Source organism: Microtus pennsylvanicus, chromosome 1 (assembly GCF_037038515.1).
Source record: "Microtus pennsylvanicus isolate mMicPen1 chromosome 1, mMicPen1.hap1, whole genome shotgun sequence".
In the NCBI taxonomy this organism is placed as follows: domain Eukaryota; kingdom Metazoa; phylum Chordata; class Mammalia; order Rodentia; family Cricetidae; genus Microtus; species Microtus pennsylvanicus.
In genome coordinates this window covers 124432296-124454439 of record NC_134579.1, presented here as the reverse complement: position 1 = coordinate 124454439, position 22144 = coordinate 124432296, and the positions used below count along the sequence as shown (strand labels likewise).

Below are 22144 nucleotides of genomic sequence, written 5' to 3'. Positions count from 1 at the left end.
TAGAAGCACAGTTTAACGTTTATTTTACACGTGTCTACAGACGCTTGCACAAGAGTGATCATGTCTAAAACTCCCAGCATTGTTTCCACAGCGCAGACAGGAAGGTTAGGGGTGTGCTAAGGTGACCAGTGACTTTGGGTGGCGTCCTCTAGCCTGCACACACCCTGGGGAGGGCTGAGTACCAGCAGTGAGCAGCAGGGAGGGAAAGTTGTACCTACATGGGACCATGACTTAGAGAGGTCAAACCGCCCATCTTCCCCAGGAAGGCGACAGAAGACTGTGCCTGCTAGGGGTGTGGGCCCCAGTTGCCACAAACACTGAACTTGGTTATGATGGTTAGCTATTCCAATCTATTTTAATTGCAAGCCATTAGTGTGCAATAAAACTTCACTCTTTACACCAAATCCGAGGCCAGTGTTTCACTGAACGGCTCTGAACTGCAGTGCTGATGACTGCCCTTCGTGCTAGAAGCAGAGCTTTGGAAGGCCTGACTCTGGATCAGGCCCTGGCAGACACAGCTGTCGGCGTTTCTGGCACCTTGGAATGTTTGCCAGGCCTGTTCCTATCCCTGGGTGCGGAGGTGCAAAGTTGCAGGCACAAGGTTTGAGGAAAGAGTAGAGAGAGCTGCCAAAAGAGTAACGTAAGGCGCAGAGGCCAAGGCAAGTCACCTACGCCACCAACTCACTCTGCACACGCACATTTAAACAGTGTAGACAGTGACTTTCCTGTTCCTACAGAACACACCAGGACTGACACTCACTTTTACTTCCCACGAAAGTTGAACCCACAGGGTGGGGCTGATGTTTAAAACAAACAGTATAAAAAACTCATGAAACATGATCTGTAAGCTCCCTTTCTTGGCTCTGAATACAAAAGTTTTGCCACACCATTGTGTAAAAAGCATCTACACGGTTCCTCGATCCAGTCGGGATTGTTTACTTATTGTTGCCTTTTCTGCCAGATACAAGAGAAAGGTATACGACTGTCATGCACAAAGTGAGCTGTAAAAACCATCACAAAATAGAAACTTTTAAAAACGTTTCAGAGATTACCCACTATCATACCTTTGGTCTAAAATATAATTCAGGCGGTGGTGGCACACGCCTTTAATCCCAGCCTTCGGGAGGTAGAGGTAGGCGGATCTCTGTGAGTTCGAGGCCAGCCTGGTCTACAAAAGCTAATTCCAGGACAGACCCCAAAGCTAAAGAGAAACCCTGCCTCAAAAAAAAAAAAAAGTAACAATTCCTTCATCAAGTACTCACCTTAACCTTTTAACTAGTCTACTCACAACCACCCATGCCAATCATAACTCATCTACACAGGAGCAGAGGGGACTAGAGGTAACTGGCATGTCCTCCTCACAAGCACCTGTGCCCCACAGTCACACGTCCCCACCAGCAGTCACACACGTCCTCGAACACAAACAAGACTCAAAGGTATCTGCACGACCACTCTATTCTGCAGGAAATAAAAACTGAAGGGAGCTATACGAGATAGCAGGGAAACGCCCTGAGTCAGCCTGCGAGCTCCTAGGGGTGTCCCTACCCGATGCCACCATGTTGGGGGGCCACACAGTTCCTAACCAAGGGCAAGATGCCCACTTAAGGAAAGGAGGCCTCACAGGGAGCAGACCCTTAAGGCAGCGGTCAGGAGCAATGGCTGCAGGTATTCAGATGATCTTCTGGGATGGGAGGAGCACAGAAGACAGCAGAATCCACTGGCAGGAAACGATCTGCTCCTTGCCAGACAGTTGAGCTGCCACACTGAGGGACCACAGAGAGGCTGGAAGCACACTCGGTCCCCTGTCCACTACTACAAGCTGAAACTATTGGCCAATGAGCTCCAGTCACAAAACCGTACACAGAGCAGACTCCCAGCCTGGTCAGAACACACAGGGCCAGGCTGCTCTCAGTCGCCACCTACACAACCCCTCAGAGCTGTCAAATGAGCCCTTAAAGGAGTGTCACTTAAGCAGCCCTAACAGGTAGTCAACACCTATGAAAATAAATAGTGCAACAAAGGCTCTCACATACATGCCAAACTCATTCACACTCTTCCTCCAAGAGCCAAGAAAGGCCGGCTCCAGGCTCTCACGAGAAGTGGAGTCCTTAGACACAGCTTGTTCAGAAGGGGTGCGCACCTGGGTTAACACAGAGGCAATCCACTTTGTCGAGAAATATCAAAATAATTATCTGGCTTGTTACAAAAGTGTCTCCAGACTCCAGGGGGAAGTGGGAGGTACCCTGAAGCCTGCACAGGGTCTGAGGGGCAGGGGCAAAGGGAGGGTGGAGGGCAGCTTGCGCTTGCCCGCTCACTGGTGGAGGTGGGCCCGGTCATCAGGACGCTTGATGTGGATCCTCCGCACTCGTTCAATCCTCTCCCGTTCTCGTTCCTCGTCCTCGTCCAGGTGATGGGAGCGTCCAGCTGCCCCACCTGTGGCCTCGAGGAGTGCATTGTCAGGTCCTCGGCCATCCTGGGCCTCGTACAGCAAAATGTTCAGGGTCTCCTCATAAATGCGGGCTTCGGGGAACTCAACCTGTGCCCCAAATACAAAGTGGGTACATTAGCAGGCTACACATGGCCACTGCCCTACTTCTCAGCAGGGTCATAGGGCTAACAGGCTCCTAGGCTGACAATGAAGATAGTCACGGGGAGCCAACAGTGTCAGACTTGGTGGTGGTGGTGGGGGACACGCCCCTTTGGCTGCTGTTTTCTTATACTGGAGCCTCTAGCAGACTCATGGCTGCAACCAGAGCCTTCAGCTGCTCAGGTGCCGCCTTCCTTTCTGGGGGAGGGTGAAACAACACCTGCTGCTTTTTCTCAGCCTCGAGCAAGGCAGCCTCAGACACGGGCCTAGGCACAGAAGATGCAAAGCCCTAGCTTTTTGAGCCACTGAAAGGAGGGAGCCCAGGACAATGAAGGTCCTGGGGCTGTGAAGGAGGAAGCCCCAGAAACTATGAACACCTAAACTCCCCACAGTGGCAGGAACTGCTTCTCCACATACAAAGGGGCGGTGGGACACAGCCACCTAGTCACACAGGCTGAGGCTGGGAAATCAAACTGATACTACAACTCCAATCACAGGGCTGGTTTGAACTTGTGGCCTGAATCCCACAGTGGCAATTGCCAGCAAAACCAAAACAATATATATTGGGACCAGTGAGATGGCTCGGTGGGTAAAGGTGCCAAGCCTAACAACCCGAGTTCAATTCCCAGAACCCACATGGGGTAGAAGAGAACCAGCTCCCACAAAGTGCTCTCTGACCTTCATCCACATGCCAAGGTTGTGTGTGTGTGGGGGGGGGGGGGAGACAGAGAGAGAATATTAAAAACAGGAACAATAACAATAAAACCACAGCTCCCTAGGAACGGGACAAGACCTAGTGTCCTACACTGATACTCAAACAGCTAGGACATGGCTGTAAACTACTTGGGATTGTGAAGAAGCAAGAAAATCTCAGTCCGTGGGAAAGCTCACTCAGCAGATGCCAGCGCCACGAGGACACAGCATACGGGAATCACCCAACAAATGCCCAAAAACAGCTGTTACAACAAAATGGCAGCAGCAGCAAGAAGTGAAGACAGGGAAGCAAATGCATGCTGCAGAGCTGAAAACCACAACGACCCAGAGACAGGCTCAGCCATGGTGCTGACCACAGGAAGAGTTCGCAGAAGCCACAACTGAATAGTGACGCCAAGGGCAGATACAAGGAAGGGCGCAGCGCTGCTGGATTAGGGGCCAGACTAAAGGTTGCGCAGGGCCGAGGGACAAGAAGAGCAGCCTGACGCACCAGGAATGCCGTCATCCAGTCACCACCAGGCAAACAGAACAGGCAGCTTAGACCACGGCTCAAGTGTGGAACCACACAGCTCAGCGTGTGGGGAGGAGCAGGAAGGACTGTCATCATCCAGACCAGTCCTGCCACCACCAGTTACCTGGAAAATCACGGCCTTGGGCTCCCCTGAGGGACACAGTCATCACCAAAGGAGCCAGGGAGAAGAGAAGGGCCCTGACCCTCCCAGCCAGGCTCTGCAACCAACAAGGCTAACAAGCAAGCTCGGGCTTTCTCCTGGAGACTTCTGCTCGTCTAAGATCACTTGGGCTTCAAGCGTGTGTTTGCTGAATCCCTTTGCTCCCCAGTAAGTTCTAAAATGAGAACTGGGAACACTGAAGAACTTAACGAGAGCATGAAGCAGCTTGCACAGTGAGCAGGCGCCTCTGGCCCGCAGCCATGTTTGAAACAAAGAGCCTCAGCACTCTCCCCTTGGCTATCTCAGAAGCAACCCCTACCTGTCAGGATAGAGTCTGAATACCTGTGCTTAGCATGGACTTAGCACAGCAGTCAACCCTATGCAGGGGAGGAGCAGGAGCACATGGGGAACCACCCTCCCAAGATGGTGGTCATGACGCTCAGTGATGTGCAGCACTTGGCATGACACTTGTCAGCTCCTGTGACTTCAATTTTTCATCATCAGTCAAGGTTCTGGCTTCTCTCTGTGGTCTGGTTTTGTATCACCAGTGTTTTGCCAGCTTTGAGACCCACAAAACTCCATCTCCCAAAGCTGCAGAGGTGACAGTAACTTGATCCAGTGACAGATTGTACACAGGTGACTACAACTGTGGCAATCTGCTTTTGGTAGAATCAAAATGTCACAGGTAATCCAATTTCCCTCAGTTTGAGCAGGAGACAACAGGATGCAGAGCAAGCAGAGGGGAGAATGGGGAGGAGGGAGGCCACCCTCTCCCCGAGTGGGCAAGCAGGCCGAGAAAGTGCAGCTGACAGCCAGCTGGGCTCTAGCAGCACCCTGCTATATGACCCAGCTTTGCAGCACAGCTGAGCAGGAGTGACAGACACTAGAGAGAATGATGCCAAGATAAACCCAATACCCAGCTCAGTGAGGGAGTTGGGTGGCTTGGAAAGGTGACAGGTGGGAGGCTGAAGGGATGGCTGTGGGGTTAAGAGCATTCATTGGTTGCTCTTCCAGAAGACCTGAGTTTGGTTGCCAGGAACCTGCTCCAGGGAATCCAATGCACCTGCACTCGTGCACACACAGCATGCAGATAATCAATAATTTAAGAAGGAAGGGTGTGTGGGGCCTATGGCAGTGGAAGACAGATCTAGATCAGCAGACAAGAGGACAGAGGGTAGACAGTCAAGGGGCAGCTTGGAAGGCAGCAGTGTCATCTGAGTATCTGCGGGGCTGTGCTGGTAGGAAGACTCCTGCACAGGGAGGACAACTCGGCACGGACGGGCCGTCAGAAGGGCCAGCAATGCCAGATGAAGAAGGCACTGGCAGCCAGGTGTACACGGGTACAGGAACAAACCTGATTCTGCCTGGACTGGCCAGAATGAGCGGGGAGCATGGCCACCTCTGCTTGCCCAGTGTCAGCAGGAACCACACTTGTTTCCCTGAGGCCTAGATACAGACCTGCCCTAGCCCAACAAGGCAGGCAGGGAAGGCATACGTGTCAGCTCGCACTTGGGGCCCCCCAACAGCTCTTACTTTGGTCTGCTTCTTCTCCGTGGCATAGACGATGGAGGTGCAACAGACTTCTGCAATTTTTCGGCCCTGGCCGTAAAATGACCAGCAGCAGATTTCGTCCCCGATGACGTCCTTTATGAACAGGACCCTCCCGTTAAAGCGCAGGGAAAGTTTATCAAAGAGCTCGATGTTCTTCAACATATTGTCATCAGAATTGCTGCAAAGAGCATTCGGGGAGGTGAGCACAGGCTGCAGCCACTGCAGATGTCCACCCAGTACTTCACACAGCTTCCCCAGCTCCTTTTCTTCCTGTGTTTCTACTTAGTGACCTTTGAGAGAGGCACTGTAGTATCTACCGCCCAAGGGAGAACATGGAAGCTCAAAGACAACAGTTCACAAATGTATAAATGGCAGAGCAGGGACTCAAAAGACAGCTGTGGCCTGAAGGCTGTGCTCATAACCCATGATGTATGCCTGCCCTACACAGGCCTAAGTACATTACTGAATGCAGGGCCTCTGGGCACAAGCTACTGAGCCTGCCCCATGAGATACATAACAGTAAAGCCCAAGGAAGACTTTTGTTTTTTCGAGACAGGGTTTCTCTGTCTATCCCTGGCTGTCCTGGAACTCACGCTATAGACCAGGCTGGCCTTAAACTCACGGAGATCCGCTTGCCTCTGCCTCCTGAGTGCTGGAATTAAAGGTACGCGCCACCACTGCTCCTCAAGGAAGACTTTTCATCCTTGGTCAGTACGTAGGTCTTTAATGAACCCATTAAATCCTTACAGCTCTCAAGTTGCTCATTTACAGAGCATGTTCCTGAGAGTCAAAGGGCACTTGCTGGTGGCATTGTTCAAATAGTGCAGTCCCCACAAACTGAACAATCACAGAAGACCAGCAGCCCACTCCCAGTGTCTAGAAGAAAGGAGTACCTAAGTCCACAAAGCACGTGAACTTGAATTCCTAGCAGCATCAGTCCTAACAGTCACAAGCCTCAACAACCCAAATGCCTATGCTGATGGCAAATGAAAAGCGGAGGTCTGTACGATAAAACAGCCAGAGGAGAGACGCACTGGCGGTGCTCCAGTGCACGAACCAGGAAAACATTACACTAAGTGAAGGGACTGGTCACACAACCACGGGACACGTTTGTAACAGGCACATTACAGACACAGAAATGTAAACTCACAGCTGCTGGAGGCCAGGGAAGATGGGGAGACTGCTAGTGGGGTGGGAAATGTCCTGAAGTACGGTGGCTGCACACTGTGGCTATGTCTAAACCACTCGATGGTACAACACCAAGGGTGGATTGCACAGCACGGGGATTCCACTGACATTCCCTCTACCCGCCCACCTATCTACCCAGCTAAAGTGCAGAGGCCTCCGCTGTGAGATGGACAAGGCAGAGCCTTGCCCAACTGCTGTCTGGCGCTTACCTGGTATAAGAGTATTTGTTGTTACTTCTATTGTAGAGCAATTTCACGGCTGGCTGTGGGTGGGTTAAAGGAGAGGAGTTACTAGGCATACAGGTTCAGGCCTGCAGAGCTTACAGGAGAAGGAGGAGGGTTGCTGCACGCTCCAGGAGCAGAGGTAACACAGATGGGGCTTCCCATTCAGAATCCAGTCTTTTATCTCAAAACACAGGCAGTTTTTTGGGTCCCTACCCCAAACACCCCATACTCATACACACACACACACACACACACACACACACACACACACACACGCACACCCCATTCCCAAGCCCCTACACACCTTGTTTGAAGTCGCTATAAGCCTCTGTTCTTCCTTGGAGGAAGTGACAACAGGAACCTTGCAGAAGGGTTCATAAGTATCTTTGTTCTGCTGGAACAAAAAATGCTTTCAGCCCAGGGCTCTGCCTAGCGCACCGCTGCTTAAGTTGGTCAGCCAGCAAGCCAGGCCCTGATGAGACACAGGACAGTCCCTGTTATTAGGAAGGGTTAAGACTAGTGGAGGAGTCTGCTGTGTTTGGGGCTGTGGTAAAGAGAAGATGACAGCTCTCTCTGCCCAGGAAACCCTCAGTATGGCAGGTGATGGCATCAAAAGCTCCTACAACCCACTATAATGAGAGCAGCAGAATGAAGAAAGAGAATGCAAGAAGAGAAGTCAGAAGACAGAGAGGTCAAAGGTTGAGCTGGCAAGCAGACACCAGCTGAGAGACATGGAGAGAGCCAGAAGCAAAGCCCATGCGAGGGAGGAAAGAAGCCTGACAGACCTCAGGGACCACCACAGGTTAGGGCCAGGGTGAGGGCAGAGCCATCGCAGGCAGTGGAGAAAGGTCCACATTCCTGCAGTGATGGCAGAGCAGTGGACAGAGATGTGTTGCTACTCTCAACTATGCGTAAGTCCCCAAGCCTGCCAGCCCCAGATGACATCCATTCATGCTTACATCCCACAGACAGAAAAGAGTACAAGGCTTCTTTGGTTTTTAATGAGAGGGTTGCTATGTAGGCTGGGCTGGCCTCAAACTTGTGATCCTCTGCCTCTGCCTTCTGAATGCCCGAATTTCAGGCACTACACACCTGGCAGCAGAGGGCTCCTTACAGGGCAACACCTTCTCCCCAAGAGGCTCCCACAGAAGAAAGCCAGTCATACTGTAGCTTTTCCTCAGGCCTCAAGAGAAGCCAAGTGCCATGCAATTATGTATGGGAAGCTTCTCAAACATGACACTGGAACCAACACAGTGAAAATGCAAGGGAGAGAAAGTCACTGAAGGCGCAGACAGGCAAGGACAGATGTGGCACCTTGTGAAACAAGGGCAACACAGCACGAAGACAATTTTCAGACGGGAAAGGGAACGGACAAGGAGGCAAGTCCTAGTAGCTGACCCTCGAATCTGAAGCCAGAGAAGCCAGAGGACATGTCCCAACACGGAGATGACACAGAGGATCCTGGTGTTATCTGGACAGTCCAGCATGAGACTGCCCTACCTGTGAACTTGGGGCTCAAGTAGGGATAGATATGCAATTAGAAATCAAGTGAACAAAATGCCCTGGGGAACAATAAGATTGACAATGACAGGGTGAACTCAGGACACTGTCTCACTCAAAGCTGTGATTAAACTCTTCTGCGAGAAGGAACATGTATGCTTGGTGGAGGGGAGGGAACTCAGGAGGTGAGGTCTAATTTTCTCTAAACCCGATAGGTCATGTCTAAAGCTGGGAACAGACAGCAGCAGAAAGCCTACTTCAGGAAGGGGTACGGAAAGTGGGGAGGGCCATGGTGGCACAAGCCATCAATTACGGAATGCTGCTGTAGGTCCTAAAAGATATGCCTGCATAACGTCCATACATACAAGAATGAATCCGTGAAATTCATAACATTTACAAGGGCTCACAGGCAAGAGATGTGTGTACAAGGCCAGTACCGTGAACTCAGGACCACGAATACTGTTCCAGTGAGGGCCAGACACAGCTCCAAGGCTCAGGGAAGGCGCAATCACAACCCTATCGCAGCACATGTGCTTTGTGCACTTGGCTCTCGCTGGTCCTGCTTCAGTACACAGCAAGAGTGAAGGGAGTGTATCTGGAGGTTTCTTCCAACAGTGACAACTGTAGGAAGTCAGTATCCCGGTGGAGCCAGAAGGCTGCAATCTACATGAAATGATGCAGCCACCCAGGCCCTAAGATAAAGGTCTGAGCACAGACAGTGTTTCTGAAGTGCCATCAAATATCCCTTAGTCATCAGCATCCCAGGTGGGATGAACAACCAACCAGATCCTAATGGCAGGGGAATGGTTCCCTGAGGGCTGTGTTCAAACTCTTCAGAAGCAGGCAAAGCTCTGCTTCAGCAGGTCCCAGGCTTACTCTGCAAAACGTCTCCCAATGTCTCAGTGAGGCAGAGCCCATTTGCAGGGAGGAAAGGAAGGTGACAGATAGACCTGGAATCCCTCATATGGGCAGACAGACAGAGGGGTGCCTACTTGTAAGGCCGCCTGGCACTCTTCTAGCAGGCCCTGCACCAGGTAGTACTTGGCCTCAGCTAGCAGCTCCTCGATCTCCCGGCGGCTCTCAGGCAAGGGCACAGCCCCGTCTCGAAGATAGTTGAGTATTGTCCCGAAGTGCTTCCCACAGCGGTCAATGAGGATCCAGCCTGCAGTGGGGTGATAGGGTACTTCTCAGGGGAGGTGAGCACCATGGCTGGGCACAATCCCCCCAGACTCCTGTGGTCATCAGCCCCATGAGACCCTAGGGCAGCTAAAGCCTGAAAATGCACTCTCAAGGACCTGGCAAACTCGAGACACCAAAACCCCAACTCCAGCAATAGAGCCGATCCACCAGACATCCCTGACTGTGACCTCCGGTCGGCAGGGACCTAACCATGACTTCACACAAGCACTCCAGGGTTAGTGACAGAAACAGAACAAGAGACTCTGCCATCAAAGGGTTCAGTTAACAAGAGATGGTGAGCGAGCTTTCACTGGATACGGAAGAATGTCTCCTGCTGGCCAGCACCAGGCGTGAGGGGAATGGGCAAGTCTAACCTCTGCTAACCAAGTGTCCTCTCCAATTGTCACTAGCTTACTTCTCCTCCACCTGGGCCCACTGGCTTTCAAAATCTTCTCCTGAAATGTGACCTCTTTGGAAGGTGTTCAGGTCAGGCCTGGAGCCTGGTGACAAGCAACAAAAAGAGGTGGAAAGGGGCAAAGACCTGTGACCTCTCATGGGAGCATGGGAAACACTCAAAAGCAGGCAGCGTATGGGGATGGAGTAAGAGGGTGGAGGGGAAGGGTGGGGTAGTTAGGGAATGGGGACTAGGTTGGAGAGATGGCTCAGCAGTTAAGAGCACTGACTATTCATCTCAAGGACCAGGGTTCAATTCCCAGCACCCACATGGAGGTTCACAACCACCTGTCACTCCTGTCTCAGAGCATCAAGATCCTTTTCTGACCTCTGTAGGCACAGGACACTCACGTGGTACACAGATTTATGTGCAGGCATACTGTTCACACAAGAATAAATAAATCTCAAAAATTTTTAAAGCAGTCAGATGGGTAAAAGCCAGATCACACAGTGACTGCAGGCAAGGGGACTTGGTCATGCCCACCTGACCAGTACATAGCATGGTACCGAGGGATAAGCAGGAACCAGGCTCCCACTGCCTTCCCCCTCTGCTCTCTGTGAGCAAGAACAGGTACCTCTACTTCTGACTCCCCTGTGTCCTGTCCTGGGTCGTCAGACCCCTAAGCCAGGGGGAGGGGGCTAAAAGCACCTTTTTCACAGGTCAAGTCACACGCCTGGCCACCTCATTTTGCCCCCATCTCCTATATCCAGCTCTGCCAATGGCCTCTGGTGGTTTGGTGAACGACTGCGATCTTCTGCAGGAAAAGGCCATTGCCATTTCCTCTCCTGGGCCTCCTCAGACTGCTAAGGGCAGTCTTCCTCCAGAGCCTTCAGGGAGAAACTGCCACAGCCCTGTGTTTCCTGCATGGAGCAGGAAGAACATTCAATCTATGAATGTGCTGCTAAGTAGGCTGGGATGGCAAATCCTACAGTGACCTCCAGGTAGGGGCAAGACATCCCTCTTTCTGGGTCTGAGAAAACAAGACAGCATTTTCTACTGTATACAATGCACAACACGCAGCTGGGTGGTCCAGGCCAGGGGCTGGCTAGGGAGCACACCCTTTCCCCAAGTGTGGCCTCAACCGATTCAGCCAAAAATGGCAAAAAGGGAAAAGTGGGCTCAGGGCTTCTTCAACTCTAGCATTCCAAACAAGTCAGAGATTCCGATTTTTCTGTCAATCTCCTCATTTTTGAAAGATGGTAAATTCATTTAAATAGCTCTCAACCCATCAAAAGGCAAATAAAACATGTATATGTATGTAAGTTCAATTCAGCCTGCATGCATCCGGCCCTAGCCCCCAAGATCCTCAGGACAAATGAGGACACAGTATGGAATGACAGTGTTACCTCCCCAGCTGCTCTTCTAGGGGAGGCTTATTCTCTGCGTTTCCACAGATGCAGAGTCCCCAAGATGCTTGGTGCCATTCCAGTGTGGGGTGGGGGATCAGGATTCAGCCACTAGGAATAAGGACCCTCAAGCTTCAGGAGAAAGAGCAGTCAATGACAAACTCGGCCAACAGGAAAAGGCCTGCTTGTGTCTTGCCTTCCATGCGTGATCAGCTCAAGCTGTTGGGGAAATGCCAAGAGGCCCCAATTCCATTACCCAAGTGACAGCCCAGAGTTTCCATAAACGAACAGGCAGGCTGTGACACTGGGCTCTGGCTCAAGAACGTCAGGAAATGCTTGTGGGGAAGGCATACTTTGAACAAATAAGGGCAAAGGAGCCAGGCACATTCTCCATGAGGTTTCAATTAGCATTTTGACTTGAAATATTTTGGTTACTCTCAAAGCAGGAACCTATAGCTCACAGCTCCACCGCCTACATGGAGAACAGCAACCAGTCATCAAGCAGTTCCTTGCTCTTTGGAGCACACAGAATTTAGGACAGCTTCCAAGGCCATCAGGACATAGCATGGGCGATGCAGCCCAGAGGCCCTGACTGTGCTCCAGATGCTCAGTACCTACACAGTGGTGACAAGCCGGGGCCCTGCCAAACCCCAGCGGTCACCTGCCTGCTCCACACCTCAGTATCCCCTTAAGCTCTGTCTTACAGTCTCTTCTGCAGACGGAATGCAATGCTGGCATGCAGGTGTGACAGAGAACAGACAGAAAGCATACAGCACAACACCAGCCTGTCGGCAGCACTCACAGTCACAGGTCGGTGACAATGAATGCACCACATCATCAGTGCTAGAGAAGACAGCTGTAGGACTGCAGGAAGCGGCAAGTTCCAGAACCCAAGAGGGAAGGGAGCCAGTGTGGCTTTCAGGGTACCAAGGTGGAAGGCTGCTGCGGGAGGGGGTTGCAGGGCATGGGCTCACCTCATGCAAACACACTGGTGTTTCCTCTCTGGGGAAGCCTGAGATCTCCTTCTGCTTCCCTTCCTTCTCTAGGAATCCTGTCCCCACCACGCTCAGGTATTTACAACTCCAAGCCTGCCCAGTCTCCACAGTCACTCGGTTACAAACTCAAATTACCTGTTACAAAGATAGCTGTTACAAATGCAAATTCCCAGCACTGGCTCTACTGATCAAGTCGATAAGATTTGTGAGATGGCGCCTTTGAGGCACTGAGCAGCATTCTGGGCACCCAGGTTGTGAACCAAAAGCATCTCTAGACATTGCTAAATATCCCTTAGGTCACAAACAACAACAGTTCTTGTCTGAGAATTGCTGAGCCAGATCAGGACCTGTGAAGTGCAGACAGAGTTCTGCCTAGCAAGTGCAGTCCCCAGGCTCTATTCCCAGAACTGGGAAGGAGAGGTGAAGAGAAAGGGAAAGGGGAAGGAGAGAGGAAGGAGAAAGCTGACTGTAAAAGCAAGTGTAAATGCAGAGGCACTGAAGAAAGTTGAGGTAAGTCAGACTGGGAGAAGATGTCTACAAATAGGATCACAAGGAAGCAGGATCCAGAACACATACTTTACAGAGCAGCAAGATTTAAAAGGGGGGGATTGTAAATTAGATGCATGCTGTAGACTATTAAACTATGTGAAGATGTGCTCATTTGTTTAATTATGTAAAGATGTGTTGCTGTTTACCTTGCCTGCGTAAGGCACCTGATTGGTCTAAAAAAAAGCTGAATGGCCAATAGCTAGGCAGAAAAGGATAGGCGGGGCTGAGCAGAGAGAATAAATAGGACAGAGAAGGGGGAGGAGAACAGAGAGAAAGAGAGACAGACGTCCAGGGTCAGTAAGTCAGGCAGTGACCAGCTAGCAGGCACAGAGTAGGGCATACAGAAAGAAAAGATAAAAAGCCCTGGGGCAAAATGTAGAGGAAGACAAACAGGTTAAGTCCTAAGAGCTAGCAAGAAACAAACATAAGCTAAGGCCGAGCATTCAGGAAGTCTCTGGGTCACAATTTGGGAGCTGGCTGGCGGCTCAAAAGAGAAAGCTTGGTGCCGATGCGGTCAAACCAACTGCAATAAAAGAGATGCACACACTGGAAATGAGGAAGTGCAAAGCCAAGCAGGCGCTGGGTCAGAAGAGCAACTTGGCAGTAGTTCCGGGTTCAGCAGTGCCCAGTGCTGGCACAAGGGCAGACCACGGTGAGGCCTATGTACTGACTCTGACAGTACCCGATGCAGTGGGAGACACTGTCCCCACCTGCTTCTGGAAACAAACTAGAGAGGGACAACAGCTAAGAGCTGAATGCTGCAGAGGCTGAGGTTGGGAGGCAGGAGAGGAAAAGTCCCAGCCCTTGCCCCACAGCCCCACAGCCCCAGGGAAAAGTCAACACCCTGAATACCGGGAACGGGAAACAATTTGTTGGGCCATCAACCAGACATGTTCCATCGGCAGCAGTAAGTGTCTAGAAGGGATTGCCACAGGGAAATACCTGAGAAGGGGCTATTTATTCATGATGTCATAAGTATAATGATGAATGAACAAGAGCAAAAGAGAACAGCAAGTACTGTCTGAAGCCATACTAACAGAACATTGTTTAGTGACCTCCACAGCGGTGGTAAATGCAACACCTAAAAAAACACAGTTCCCGACCCTGGGTCCACCTGGAGATCTACTGCGCCAGCGTCAGCCTGACACCTGTTTGCCTGGGTCTGGAGTCCCTGCCTGGGTGAGAAGACTGCCACTTCTTCTCACAGAGAAGGTACCGAGGCCATACTGTATAGACTATGTGGCTTTCTGAGAGGATGTGCAGAACGACTCTGCTCAGCCTGTGTCTACACTCCTAATTCAGAATGCGTTCAGTCAGAGATCTGAAACCTGGGGGGGGGGGGGGGGAGCAGTATTACATACCAAGTAACAATGCACTGCAAGCCAGTGCTAAAGAAAAATGGGGTGGCGGGGGGGTGGGGGGGAGAACAGGGTCTTACCATTCCAGGCTGGCCTTGAACTCTTGACCCTCCTGCCTCCACTTCCTGAATGCCAGAACTACAGGCACGTGCTATGCCCAGTATTTTATCTGCTGCTGCGGACTGAGCCTGGCTTCAAGCAGAATCTAATTCTTCCTGCAGGAGCTGCTGCATAAGCCCACTGGGCCACTGAAGATGTTGAGGAGAGCTCACGGGAAAATTCTAGCATGGCCAGAACTCAACTTTCCAGAGAAGTCACGGAAAAGTCTGCTCACTGCCACTGTGTTAGAAAAGGCACCCTGAAGGTACAATGGCAAACTGTAGCACATCCACTCCTGTCCCCTGCATGGAGGCAGACTCTTCCATCTCTTCCCCTTCCAGTTTGCCCACGGCATCCAGCACTGAGACCCGGCAGACCCGGCAGTGGTCTCCAGTACTTGCGCACTCTCCTAGCTCTGCCAACATCATGAGATGAGGTCCAGAGAAAGCCGCTCACTCTGTCACAACTGCAGTCAATGGCCAGCGAGGCCAAACTGGCACCATGCCTGACACCAGGAAGGGCTCCATAAATGCCAGCGGTGACTTTGCGATGTGCCAAGGGATAGGCAGGACTCAGCCAAGGTGCTCCGCACACCCACGCTCTTCTTTACTCAGGAAGAGTGTGCACACGGTGCAGTGCTCAGGCAGTGGCAGTGCGAGAGGCGGACATGCCCACCAGCCTGGACACAGGGCCTTGCCTCAAGCCACTCTCTCTCTGTCATGCGCCAACATAGCACATAAACTACTGGGACTCCGAAACCCTCCCTCCTCATGGGAAGCCCTACTGTGGGGTCCCCTGCTCAGCTGCCGCTTCTGACGTTTGTTTTTTAAAGCCAGAGTCTGTGTGCCCATATGAGCATATGAATATGAATGTCCACAGAAGCCACAGAAGGCCTCAGATACCAGGCAGCAGGCAACCGTGAGCTGCCTGATGTGCGTGCTGGGAACCAACCTCTGTCCTTTGCAAAAGCTGAACCACATGTCCAGCCCCGGCATTTCTGTTTATAGCACACCTGAGTGCAGCTGGCAGTGATGGGGTCCCCAAATCAGGGTGAATCCTTAAGATGCAGGAAGTCTATGCCTATTGTACTAAGAATGTTCCTAGTGGCTGATCTAGTGATCTGGCTTCAGTGATGGACCCATGCCCAACCACAGAGAGTAAGAATCAGAATCTCCGGGTTGGTGGTAGCTTAGCCCCACAGTGCTAGAAAAAGCATTTAACTGATTCCACAGGAAAGGCCTACACTGAGGACTAACAGAAACAATAGCTGTGAACTGCTAGACCAAGAGTTCTCCTATGGAGCAGGAGGTCTGGTGTCTGGTGGTTACACGTGACATGTGTCTGGCACACTGGTGACAACACTGCTTCCCCAGACAGCATGGGACAAAGGCTGCCCTTGGCATGCAGCTCCAACAGGAGCAGGCCTGCTGGTCCACAGACTGTCCGGAGAGCAACAAGGGCATGAACCCTGTCTAGTTTGCAATATGGCCTTACGCCACCCAGGAGGGTTTTCTTCAAGAAGCTTCCCTCAGCCTTCACAGCTTCTCAGCTGCCCTTCCAGAACGCTGCCAGGTCTGCAACAGGGAGGACCAAAACTCACAACAATCCTGGGTTCTCAGATAACATCTGCTTCCTCCTGCAGCTGCGGTGCCATTGTCTTGATTTCCACAAACACTCTGCAGTATGGGATGTGCTGCAGCAAAAGGGCACCTCCCACCCAGAAAACACAGTTCTGAGTGTGAGCACAGCAGCAACTGGGGCGCTGACCCCACCTAGCTGGAAAAGCACTGGTAAGGGGAGCCGCCCTGGACCCCGTTTTACAGAAGCAAGCTGAGGCCTGGAGCAGAATCTCGCTCAAAGTCACATAGCAGGCCAGCGAGGTCACAACTAGAAGTCCTTGTCTACACAAGTGACTCCTGCTCAGTTTGGTCTCAGCTCCAGTGCCACTTCCTCAGGAAGCCCTCCCTGACCAAGTCTAGCCTCTCCAAGTCTCTCAGGGCTTCCTGCACACAACCATGTGTACAACTACTCCTCAACACTGGACTCCAGACAGACAGACGTCCTCCAGCACTAGCGTGGCTGTGGCACTCAGCTCAATGTCAAACCAGCAACCAGCAGCGGGAGGCTGTCAGGTGAACTCACCTTCACTGTCGGTGAGGACTTCCATGCGGCCACTAAACATGGCCTTCAGCATGGTGTCCTGCTTGGTGAGCGTCTGCATGGTGGTGTAGTAGAGGGCTCCCCCGACGTTCAGCTTCACATACTTGGAGCTAGGACTCGCGCCCTTGAAGGAAGTGGTGCGGGTAGCAGCTGCTGGCACCGCTGAGCTCACCACGCTTTCTCCTGACATCTCTTCCTGCCAGTGAGAAGACAGGGTCAGACACCAGGCTTCCCTCCTCCCTTCTGCTCCGGGCTGAATTCCCACAGATTTCACTCCAGAAACTGTTTGGTTTGGTTTGGTTCATGTATACATTGCATTTAAAACTTTCAATGCTGAAAACCTAAGAGCTCAAAGGAGAAAAAACAAAAACAAAAAAACCCTGACTTCTGGTTTCTCTTAAAATCAGATACCAAGTGGACCAGGCAGGCAATGGTGGCTGCTGGGGGACTGGCTTCCCCCAAGGAGAGGACTGCATCCCTCAGTTCACTCACAGGCTGGCCTTGCCTACTGACTCTGCTGGCACGAGTCCCCTCTAAATCTATCTGTATCAACAACACCTGGACGGCACGTTGAGGCGGCCAAAGCCATGCCAGGGCTGTTCTCCCTTTCCTTACAGCAGCCACACATGAGCAGCTGGAAGGAGCCTCTTCAGACGGCCTTCAGATTAACGTGCTTTTGTAAGCTAGGCAGGTCCCCTACTCTCGCTCCTACAACTTCCTATGGGGGAAGTGATCTGAGCAAGGCAACAGCGGATGAGAAGGCAAATTCAGAAAAAGGAGCAATTTCCTGTCCTAGTGTTACTAGACAGCAAGATCCTACAGCGGTCTAGACAGCACCTGCAGGTACGGGGACTCAGACCAGGGCTAGCACTTGGCCCTCACCTACTGCAGGAAACTTATTTCTTAGATATGAATCTATCAAATTCTAGAGCTTGAGCTGCCTAGGGGTGGGCTGGATCTGTTCCCTGAATCTGGAGCAGGAACTGAGAAAGAGAAAAAGCAGTCTCCACAGACAGCGTGGGCTGCCAGCACTGCAAGGCCCTGGAAAGGTCACAGAACTTCACCATTCCATGAAAGCCAAGACCACTCCACCCTCGCACCTGAACACACAAAGGACTCGGGCCTTATCTGGAATGCCAGCACGACCCCGTACAGCCTCTCCTGCTGGCTGCTACCCTGCTGGTCCTGGTGCCCTAAGTGCCCTATCTTCAGGATGCAGTGAGCCGCCTGCGGACAGTGTCTCACACATATCCAGGCCACTGCTCTGACACTCCTGCTCTTCTTCCTGCGGTACCTTCCTCTCAGTGCAACCTGGACGTAACCCAGCCACACTGGGCACAGGGAAGCTCCTTCTTTCTTTTGGCTAGAGGGCACTGGCAGCATTAAAACTACAAGCTACCTGAAAATGATGGTTTTCTTATTTTTTACCAGAAAGATTTTTCCATAGTAAATGCTTACTATATCATAAATGACAAAACATCCCTCTTTCTATTAGACAGGGGACAAACAGATGCAAGCTGTTACAGCAGACAGTGAGCAAGTGATGGGAAATATGGTTCAAGGCTACCAATTCTCTTCAGGCATTTCTTCTTTTGTCCCCCTCTCCCCTCCTCAACGGGGTGGAAATCCCAGCTGGGAAACTTGTGTCAGAGCCCCACAGGCTCTGTACATGTGCGCACGCGCATCCCCCCATCCCCCAAAAAACTGCTTTCCAAAGCTCAGGTGGGGCTCTCCTGGGGTCTAAGGCATGATGCCAGGAGGAAAGCAGGACCCTGCACTTCCTCCAGCCCCCAGCGCTGCTGGATTAACAGCCACGGCCAAACCCGTCTTCCAGAAACAATGCCACCGGGGCAGGAGATTCTAGGAATCAAGCACTTTCCAACTTTGATGACCAGGAGGGCAAAAGAAAGGCTTACAGGTGCGGGGGGGGGGGGCACAGAGGAGGGAGTAAGAGGAAATTTGCCCCAAATTGGAAATACTTCTACATCCTTTCAGACATAAACTTGTAACACACATGCACACACACACAGACAAAATAGTCTGCGGCAGCAGTCTAGCACCTTGCAAGGCACCTGACGTAAAACCCACAGACCAGGACATGCACACACCTGTGCACTTCCGTGTGGACACTGCATATGCTGCATCACACCTTGTGCACAGACGGCTGGGCGCTAGAGAATGTGCATCTGTGCAGCCCCACTCTGAGAAGTCAAAGAACACTGACACACTCCAGACTTATGGACTTGACTGACAGACACAACCTGAGAGGTAGGGATTGCCATCTCCATTCCATGGCTCACAAGAGTCAGTCACTTCTCAAAGCCACGAGGTCAGGGACAAGCAAGCAAGGGATGTGGACAAGGTCTGGCTGGCTCTACGTTTTTCACGATGCTCGGTATATTTAGAGCTATGATATGTTAAGTCAAGAAAGGAAGAAAAACACAAAAAGACAAGTAACACGTAGTTAAGGACTCAGTTGTCAGACCCATGTTCAAGGCCCCAACTCTGCCACTTAGTAGTGGCAGGAACACGGGCAAGACACCTGACTGTCCCAGCCATTAAACAGACGCTGGCTTCCTCCCCCACTGCAGGAGGCCAGCGAACAGAAAGCGCTCAGCTCCAGGCTGGCTGAACACTCCAGCAGAAACACTCCAATTATGATAACCGAAGCCTCGAGTCACTGTCTCCTCTTCCGAGACTGTCTCCAGCTATGAATTACTAAGGGACAAAGGCATTAAATATCACAATGGAGCCTGTGACACCAGGTCCGAAGTAGAAAATCCTAGAAACTTCCCAGAGCCCCTCACCCCGAGTCAACTAATTAGCTTAATGCCAGGAGAGACCCTTGGGGAGCAGATTCTGGCTGCATCCATGTCCCCTGGGCTCAGTGACAGTGACCTGCGGGCAGGAAGCAGGGCTGCCACAGCAGACTTCCCTGCCTTCCCTAGCAGTGTCTGCCCTATTACACGCTGACTCCATGAGTGAGGGATGAGCGGAGCACAGATGTGGCTACTGTGAGCGGAAGGGAACACCTCGTGATCTATGGATTTGTTTGTCTGAAACGTCCCAGTGCTAGGTTTCTCTCCTCACCAACTCTAAATGGTGGCTCTACCTGGACCCCAGAGGAGCGTTAAAAGGACAGAATGTTTGGGTCTTGTTCACAGAAATTCTGATGTTATCATTCTTCTGGGTGTAACCCAGGAACAACTTTTTTTTTTTTTAATTCCCCAGCTGGTCCTAATGTGAGGTGGCCAAGATGCCAAGCCTCTGTTGTAAAAGGTTCTGTACCCCTTTATTCAGCTATAATTAGCTCTGTGGTCTTGAGGAAGCTCTCTAACTTCTTATTCTGCTGGCCCAGTGAATTCCTGACCCACACATAAAAACCTACCAAAGTGTCATAAATGAAAGTCTCACTGCATGGCTTCAGAGCCCAGGGCAGGAAGCAGCCATCTGCATGCTTGAGAAGATTAAAAAAAAATCCACAGAAAGGTGAGAACTATTGGTTTGAGGGGAAAATCAGACAAATAAGACAGGAAAAAAAAAACGCAGAGAATACCAGATCCCTGCAGCCCATCTCATAAGCAGAGGGAAACGAGCCTGAGGACCTAGCAACCCTGGTCTGCAACTCTTAGGCCATCTTTCTGTATGATGTTCACAAGAGCAATTGAACCCAAGACTCAGTTTCCCAACTTGTGAAACAGACTTTAAAGCTATATATAATCTTCCAAATACTGTTCCCTCCCCTCAAAGATAAGCAAGGGCCACCTAACCCTTCTATTTTTAGGTTTCTCTTCTACCCCTAAAGTTCCTTAAGACCATGTGTCTTCACACAGAGCTACTAGAGTGATCTGTGCTTTCAAAACACTGGTGCCTGCCTGGATTAGACCCCGACCAGCTAACCAGAAGGCTGGCAAGCAGCGGGTGATGCCGCTAGTAACTTGGGCTTAAAAGGTTCTTTCACGTGATTTGGATGTTAAGTAGCCGCAGGATCCAAGAATTCATCCCCCAGAGAAACTGAGGCACTACTCACTCACTCATGGTGGCTAAACCATAACACCTTCCTAAACTGAGGTCTCTGCTACAATGCAGAAAAGGTTGCAGCTTCATTCGAAGGCAATTCTCATTCTCATTCTCTCTCTCTCTCTCTCTCTCTCTCTCTCTCTCTCTCTCTCTCTGTTGTATGATACAGGGTTTCTCTGTGTAGCCTTAGTTGTCCTGGAACTTGCTCTGTAGACCAGGCTGGCCTCAAACTCAGATTCACCTGCATCTACCTCCCAGGTGCTGGGATTAAAGGTGTACACCATCCACTGCTCGGCTCTGCTAATTTTTAACAAGCTTAACTGTCTGGTGAGGATATTGTCAATCTTGCTTTACTAGGGAAGTAAGCTAAGAATTAGAACTGTGCCAGGGCTGATACCAATTGCCTCCCTCTCACAGCAGAGTTTGTAAAAATAAGTTGACACACCCTGTGCCCAGATTGTCTGTGCTTAGGGCTGAAAACCGGGCAGCTCTGAACGAGTCTCAGGTTATGCTGCTGGCCCAGGGACTGGCTGAAGAACGAGTCTCAGGTTATGCTGCTGGCCTAGGGACTGGCTGAAGAGCTGCTGGTGCAACTGGCCTTCTTTTGCCGAAGTGTTTCTTGTTTTACACAAACTGGAGCTGATCAAAGCCATATATATATATTTGTCTTCGGTTTGGGACTGATCTTCCAGGGAGTGAGTGGTAAACAAAGGACCTGGATTGATCTCTCCCCATCGCCACCCAAGGACAAAGAACCATTCAAAAAACAGACCCTTGAGAATCCCAGGTAAACAGAAACCAGTCCACAGCCCAGACAGCAACAGGAGACATCCTGGGATCCCGAGGTGTGGTCACCGAAGGCCTCAACGGAAGTGACTAGATAGGTACCCTGATGCCACTTGAGGCTAGACTCTCAGGTCAAGATACCCTGACCTCAGACACCTGGCATCCCTCCCTAGAATTCCAAGCATTGAATCTACAGTCGTTTCGCTCAAGACTGTAGGCTTAAAGGAACATGGAAGCTCTTTTCTGTCTTGCCCGAAACCCAACTACTCAAGACACAACTTCCAAGAGTCCCACAGGCCCTCGAGTCTTCATTTCCCACCCCGAACGTCGGTTTCGATGCCGTCTCTTTGTTCTAACAATCTTCCAAATCCCATCTCCAATCAAGGCTCGAGACTCAGAGTACGTCCGCTCACCGCCCTGCACATCTCCGCAAGTCCAAACGCACCTTCGCAGACCCCCCCAGCCCCAGTTCCACATCCAAGGCCCTTCCCCCGCCCGACCTCGCCCGCACGCACTACCCAGCACCCTCCGCTATCGCGCCCGCCGCCCACCGCGCCTAGTCCAACGGGTCCCTCCCCTTCGGCCTCGCCGCCGCCCTCGCTGGCCCGTAGCCCCCCGACAGCGGCCACCGCCCTCACCATGAAAAGTCGGAGGACGCCGGAGTCTACAAATCCGGACTGAAAGGCAGGAAACACCCAGCTCACTCAAGGCAGGGGGCGGAGGCGGGGCCGGGGCGGGCACTTCCGTTGTCCACACCCCACTT

At 51.5% G+C, this 22144-nt stretch overlaps 1 protein-coding gene across 2 annotated transcripts; it reads right to left on the bottom strand.

Moving 5' to 3' along the window:
- Positions 1 to 22117, bottom strand: Kctd10 (potassium channel tetramerization domain containing 10). 2 transcript variants are annotated; one of them, XM_075982979.1, is made up of 7 exons: positions 22020 to 22117; positions 16558 to 16771; positions 9428 to 9597; positions 7240 to 7329; positions 6921 to 6973; positions 5506 to 5701; positions 1 to 2536 (listed from the first exon to the last, which is right to left on the bottom strand). In XM_075982979.1, exons 1-7 carry the CDS (start codon positions 22020 to 22022, stop codon positions 2312 to 2314), a joined length of 951 nt encoding a protein of 316 aa, XP_075839094.1. In that variant the 5' UTR covers positions 22023 to 22117; the 3' UTR covers positions 1 to 2311. The 2 variants fall into 2 exon arrangements, with proteins under 2 accessions (XP_075839094.1, XP_075839103.1); XM_075982988.1 differs by having other exon boundaries at positions 7240 to 7326.
- Between the last annotated feature and the right edge of the window lie 27 nt (positions 22118 to 22144).